General features: G+C 39.8%; 1 protein-coding gene across 1 annotated transcript in view; it reads left to right on the top strand.

The window, feature by feature from the left end:
- Positions 1-7,110, top strand: part of LOC104510406 (slit homolog 3 protein-like) — a gene marked incomplete at its 3' end in the record, with an annotated part of 59,509 nt that extends 52,399 nt beyond the window's left edge. Inside the window, exons 10-11 of the mRNA XM_010152643.1 lie at positions 5,163-5,326; positions 6,978-7,110. Coding sequence (XP_010150945.1) covers positions 5,163-5,326; positions 6,978-7,110 — 297 coding nt within the window. The remainder of the gene's footprint in view (positions 1-5,162; positions 5,327-6,977) is intronic.
- Positions 7,111-7,371: the final 261 nt, after the last annotated feature.

Here is a 7,371-nt window from a genome sequence, read left to right on the forward strand (position 1 = left end):
AGCCTTAGGCAGGATGAGTGCATGCTTTGCCATGTCACAGCCTAGTGCCGTGCACAGTAGAGGTTCAAGTAAAGCAGTCTCTGCAGGTTCAGAAGTGCACAGCTGGTCACACACTTTAGCGCCCTGAAGCTGCTTTCGTTTTAGTAGAGTCTAATTTTGTAACAACAGCTATCTTAGATTTTAGTTAAATCAGTTAAATATATAAAAAAAAAAAATCTACTAGGTAAAGCTTGGATTTTCAGAAGAGCCTAAGAGGACAAAATATTCCAGTCCTACCGAATGTGAATTTCAAAATCCCAAACTAAGTTTTTGTGATAATTCTCTTATATTTCTCAATCCTCCTTTGAAGTATTTCCTTTGCTTCTTAAATATGTTGACATGGTTTTTATAGTGTGTCTATTTTAATAAAATGCAGACTGATAAATATGGAAAGAAAGTTTGTTCTTTGTTTCCAGCTGTGTGTGGGGACCCTGATGTTGCTGTTAATGGAAGTTGTCTGCTTAAGTCCCTTCACACTGCCCTAAAAATTCATGCTAATTGCCCAGTCAAAACAAACTATTGGTGCTATTGCATTTCAAGTTTTGGAAGTATTCTCCTTCATGTCTGGGGGAAGAACGAAGTACTGAATCTCAACTGTTTTGTTGCTCACACTTCCATTTTGTGGTTACAACTTTTCACCAGCAACTCAGTTATCATTTTGGCATTAGCTGCATGCAGCGTAAAGAACCCAGACTTCTCTTCCACTTGCTTTCTGTATTCCTAAAAGCCTCCTTGAAATGGATGGGCAAAGAGAGAAACACAGCCAGATTACAGTTATGGACTGTTTTCAAGGCACAGGTCAGTGTGAGTGGTACCTGCTGAAAGGCTGTTCTCCCCGAGCTGCAGGCAGTGCCCTCCTGCTTCTCGCGCTGTTGTCTCCCTCCTTCCTTCCGTGGGCCTCTCAATAGCTGTGACTCTGCATCAGTCTCTTAACTCCCTACCTTGTTTGCATAGAAGCACTGTCGTGTTTTGTTAGAAGATCGCCCATTTTCTTCTTTTCTTCTGTAGATAAAGATTATTACAATTTCTAGCAACAGCAATTAAAGCTGCTGCTACTTAGAATTCATTGCTTTGGCACTGACTTACAGTCATGTTGGTCACGGCAGGTTCCTAGCTGTGTCTTGGTGAAAATTTTGTTCTTTGACACATTTTCAGTCTGTTTGGTCCACAGACGGGAGAAGATGTGTTTTTGACTTCTTTAGACATTGGTTTAAGGCCCAAGTGGTATCTCACATCTAAATACAGAATTCAGATGTGTTCATTTCCCAGCAGTACCCCGTTGTAGGTGGATATAGTATATGACAAGAGTACTGAAGATAGCTACATGACTGCTCTTCCTGTTCAACCCACACTTTGTGGGTTAATCGGGTATTGTAACGACTTATTTTTGCATCTGTTAATGTGAGCCAGAAATTCATACAACGTTCTACATTTCCATTTTTATCTTGACATATTTACAGCACTAAAAAATATTGCTCCTTTTGTTATTACTCTGTGAGTCAGCCTCATTGATATTATCAAAACGTGAACAGCTCTGAAAATAATGCCCCGACTAATGGTTTTCAATAGGGTAAAGTACTTTGCAAATTATTGTTAAAAAAATAGCATTTTTAATTACCTATTACTAGCTGAACTTGGTACTGTAACATCCTGATTTGAAGTGTGTTTGCACTTCTGCATGGAGTGTTCAGTCATGTCTTTCAGTCCTTACACAGTTAAGTGAGCGTATTTACAAGCAGAGCTGGCTTTCCATGAATTAAACATGCAACTATTCTAGTATGAATTAACCTGAATTCCAGGATATATTTGCAACCTAATTTCAACAATATCCAGGTGCGTTTCAGCATGTTTTTCTAACAGGTCACTAGGATCCATTTAAATAATTAATATTCTATGTCTTCTTTGCAACTTTTAAGAGACACTTGTAGTAGGATATGCATATTTCATTCCTCAAGACTTCTGTTCCCCCTTGATTTTAAAAATATGTCTATGTCCTTGAGTAAACACTTATGAATTTTCTGTTAGTACAACATCTTTGCTAAAAGCTTGATTGCTTTGTTTCTGTTTGAGTGGTTAAATCACTATCCTACATGTAGGAACCCTGATTACTAATTATGAATTTTTATAACAGTTTGTCTGCCCAACATCACTGTTTGTGATTTGAGAACTCCACTTGAATAGCCAGATTGCAAAATAAAGCTTTTGCAAATAATTGACCTTTCCAGACTTTCAATTGCTTTTGAAGGGAAGTAGGAAATCTCTTGTCCCACAAGACACTTTATAGAGAGCCTTGATCTGACATTTTTTCCAACAGTTGCATCACAGTCTTGCCGTGGAAAGAGCACGTATGTAGGCACCTGTATGAACTTCATACTGCATTCATCACTGCTCTGCAGGTGGGCAAAGGATGAAATGTAGGTGTTGCTGAAGTGACAGGAGGACGTGCGTAATGTGTGACAGGATACATTTGTCCTTTTTTCCCAGAGTTATTTGTAGTTCAAAACAGTAGATTTGCTTATTTATTTATTTAATTTGTAACAACTTCTTTCTTTCTTAGTTCCTAAGAGCATAATCCAAATTCTAAGGCATGGGTTTAATAAATTTTAGGTCATATGTTAACCAGTGTTTGCCAAGAAGTAAATGAGGGTTTGTGGGTAGTTACTGCTGCTCAGCTGGTGAGCAGTAACACATTTAGTTGAAGCAGCCTCTCCTCCGTAGTATCGGGATAATTACTGTTTTGATGGAAGCATTTTGTATACTGAATCCTTGAATGTTTCTGGAAGTTTTTATGTCCTGGTAAGATGCTGTCTAGATGGGCAAAATGTTCTTTACATTCAGAGCTGCTGGCTTTCCAGAGACCGGATTATATACACCTGCTGTGTGTTTCCAATTGTGGATTATTTCATTCTAAGGATTTGTGCCATGGAAGTTGTTCTGTGAATATGATCTCACTCTCTTCCATCAGTGGAACAAATGGCCTTTGAAGCATTGGTTCACTTAGCGTTGGAGGTTTAAATACTTGGTTTAAACACTCTGTTTGTGCCAAAGTATGTCAGTATGGAAAATATACAAGGCATCCTGCATGTGGTCCCATTATGGATTAAGGAAAATGGAAAACAATTCAGGAGGAAAGTAACTAGAATTGGAGGAATGCTTTCAGTGCTTCCCTGCACATTCTGCCTGAAAACTCCTATGTAACCTGTTTGTTTTCTCACCCTCATACACCAAGTTAGCCTTGCCTTTGAATCAATCCCAGTCAGCACAAAGAAGGTTGGGTATTTTTATTATTTAACATTATGCTGGGTTTTTTCCTCCCCTCGGTTCTCCCTCTACACAGTGTACAACAGCCTCTGCTAGATCCACACGTAGCTACACGCCCAGAGCTCCAGGCTAGTGCAGTGACTGAAGTTTGCTTTTTCCCTACGCAGAGAGCAGCTGTAAATCATATTGTGGGTATGTGATGTTGGCCTAGAACCTATGTAATTTAGGAATCGGCTTGGGTTTGTTTTCTTGCTGCCACACCTCGAGAGTGCCATATGTTTTTGTCTTCGGCACTGTTGCTTTCTGAAGGAATCGCTTGGCTGAAAACCTGGTGTGATTTTGACTACGTGTCTAGGTTTGTAGAAGTATGTTGCAAGTGAAGACTACACCTGCATTTAAAGAGCCTGTTTCCTTAGGGCTTTAGGTTTTTTGTCTTTAAGATATGCTACGGTTTGTAGAAATTCCATTATCATCTCTTTTCTATACTACCAAAATAATAGTTTTGGACATATTCACGTATGATGTGAGAATTCCATCAGTGTTAGTTTAGATACTGCATTTTCCATGCATGGGGCTCTGACAGCTCATTTTTCTTCGATGAGACAACCTCAGACTGAGGCTATTGATTCTCCCTGGCTGTGTACGTAAGATAGCCAGACATCTTTTTTTTTTTTTTTTACCAAGGAAAAAAAGCCCGTTTCTCTCCTCTGGAGTTTAGTCATAAACAAACTTACACACAGATTTTGGATGGGCATTTCAGTGCAGGACTCCAGTAAAAAGAATTTTATTCCCAAGATTCTCAGCACTAATTTTAGTTAGCTTAGAAAGATGGTTGCTTAAAATAACTGTCACCTTACACCCCTTTCATTCAAAGGATCACAACCCATTAAGAAATAGAAATGAATAATATCTTTCCTATACTGACTGTGTTTCAAGTACTGCATTGATAAATTGCTATACATCCGTATTTTTCATGGCTTGACAACAGGATGGCTAGAGCTTTCCTTTTTTAAACACTGCTGACCCAAGCTACGTTAAGAATCCATCCCTCTCAAGGAGGCTGTCGAATGGTTGCTGTGGGTAATGGGCACCACAGTGCCGCAGCTAGGCTGCAGCTGGATTTGAAAGGTATTTTGGGAACTGTAGCAAGACTTGATTTAGACCTCACAAGGGTCACAAGGCAGTAGGGCAGATGCTTTTCACTACATATACTGACCTGAGAAAGCTTCAGAAGAAGTGGCTCAAGCTGGCAGTGCTGCTTCATTTATGCATATATGTACATACAGAGTGCTAGCCTTACCGCTTCAGTAGGAAACCCAAATTCGTGTTGCCAGTGGCTCCCACCTGGCACTGGGCTGGGTGGTGTGTAACACAGGAGAGTGGAAAGCGTGAGCGTACTGTGGCAAGGAACAGTATGCTCTGCACATGTAAGGAGTGGTACGTGTAGGTCTGCGCTAAGGGCCAGCGGTGCTAAGCTTTTCCATGGCATTACCCAAAACAATCATACTGAAGATCATGCATACATGGGTGCGGTGAGTGAGGTGAGTTTAGACTTGGATGTGAGCTGTAGCTTGGGTTGAAATCCACTATAAATACAGACATGGCAGTGATGTAAGTATGTCTAAAAAATAGTTGTAGCAGTAAGTACCTTCGTTTATAAATGTATATACATGCATATATATATATTTTAATTACAACCCTAGTCCTAGTATAAAACCTGCATGGAACGTCCCTGATCTGTAGAACAGAGAAGGATCTCACAGAGTCAGATGACAGGAAAGAGCTTGGACTTGGAACCCAACATCTTTATGTAGTTATTTCAGTATTTCTGTATGTTGATGTTATGTCTTGTTTTGTTTCAGTAATTTGCTGGCTAACTCCTTTAATTGTAACTGCCATTTGGCCTGGCTGGGAAAATGGTTGAGGAAGAAGAGAATTGTCAGTGGAAATCCACGCTGCTTGAAACCCTTTTTCTTAAAGGATATTCCAATCCAAGATGTAGATGTCCAGGACTTCACCTGCGATGGTAAGAAAATCCAATTCGATCTGGCATTTGTTATAATGTTGGCACCTCTGTGAGTGCCTCCCTTCCTGTCAAGCAGTACTGCACGGGAAACATTTGAGTTTAGTGATGAGGAAGAGAGCCATCTAGAGCTGAAGATGATTGTTCCCTATGAGTTTACTTTTATTCTTGATTTCCAATTTCTGAGTTTCTACCATCTACACCTAAATATAAGAAATAATTTACTATAGACAAAGGCTGTGATTTGTATAATCCTAATATAATCCTGGCCCATAAACAACTTCCTTATTCATACACTTAGTTAGTACTCTGAAGCCAGTCAGAATGGTGCTTGCTTGGAAAGTCTTTTAGTTTTGGATACTGTTCAGTTTCACCAATAACAATTATGAATACAGGGACTTAAAAAAGCTTAAATGTTATTTGAAACAACTCACTGATGCTTACTACTTTGCCAGGTGCATATAGTTTTAAAATAGGTGTGTATCCTGACATTCTTTCATTCTCCAGGTAGTTCTTTGTCTTCTGATCAAGAAGATTTTAGAGAAAATAAGGAGAAATATTGACTGATGAGTGCCCTGCTAACTTGACTTGTAGGCTGTTAAGGGCAGATATGCTGGTGCATTTTATTACCTTTTATGAGGACTTCCAGTATTATTTTTTACCCTCAGTGCTCTTGGGTACATCCAGTAGAGGAAAGAAAGAAACAGATCTATCTCAACTAGTCCTTCCCTCAATTTAAAAGAGGAAAAATGTGACATAATGGCAGCTGGCTGTGTGCTCTTAGGTTGCAGCACCGTGTCTCTGTGCTGGTCGACTCAGGCTGCCTGTACTCACCAGCAGTTCTGTGGTTCCTCTCACTGTTGTCTAGAGAATGTGCCACCAAGTGTTCCCTTCCCCTGTGATACTGCAGCATGCATTTGTCTTATGTTTTGCAAAGCCTGTTCCTTTTGGGGAAAATCCATGCTTTAATGTTCTTAACTTCAAAGAGTCAGTTTCTTCTGCAGAAACACTATTGTTCTTCAATTACAAGATTTAATCTGATGTTTATGGACCTCTGAATCCATTTTTGGAGAAAGTAGATATTTTTATGTGTGTACAGATGGATCGCCAGCAGTTGGAAGTATGCTGCTCAGTTTGTTGTTTGCCTGGTTATCCTTGTCAAAAACAATGCGGTTTTACAATTCAGATGATAAATGAAGTGCCAGGCTGACTTTAAAAAGAAAAAAATTGACATCTAAAAGCTGAATTAAAAAAAAAAAATCTTCCTAAAGCAGAGTAAATAGTGAATATGATCTGTCTAGATGAATTTAAGAGCAATGAATGTTCTGGGCAAGTTCTCCATTTCAACTAGTAGATTGGAGGTGTGGGAGGATTTCAGATTCACATAACTGTACTGTAATTGGCAAAATTACAGAGAAGTAGATAATCCTTAAAAAAATATTTATTTAAAAACATTGCTATTCAGGTTTTGAACTGATGCTCCTGTTGCCTAAAGAACCTGTGTGAAGGCAGGTTGAGCCGAAGCATTGAATCTACTTTAAAGGATTGTGATGGTTACCGTGGATTCAGGGTCCGTGTAAGCAGCTGTCATCAAAGTACGTCGCTCTGGGCCGTGAAGCTGACTTCCTAATACTCCCTTTCTCTCCCTCTGCAGGTAATGACGAAAGCAGCTGCTTGCTTTCACCTCCTTGCCCTTCCCAGTGTACCTGCGTGGACTCCGTAGTACGTTGCAGCAACAAAGGGCTGCGGATATTGCCCAAAGGAATTCCCAAAGACGTGACTGAGCTGTAAGTTACCTTTCATGTACCTCCTTTCTTGAGAAGTTCATGAAATTACATCACAGTGAGGCTTTGTAGGCCCTTGGGGGTTTTGCCTTCGACTTCAGTGACTGGCGTTTTTGTGCTTTGGCGCTTTCCATATGCTCGTTGTTTTGATACATACTTGTCCCTCGACTGAATACATCGCTCTGTAAGGGGAACAGAGTTTATCTGTCCTTGTACCCATTAATACTGTGTGTAGTGAACATATGCATATATTAGCATCAAATA

The sequence above is a fragment of the Eurypyga helias genome, unplaced genomic scaffold (genome assembly GCF_000690775.1).
Source record: "Eurypyga helias isolate BGI_N326 unplaced genomic scaffold, ASM69077v1 scaffold10025, whole genome shotgun sequence".
NCBI lineage: Eukaryota > Metazoa > Chordata > Aves > Eurypygiformes > Eurypygidae > Eurypyga > Eurypyga helias.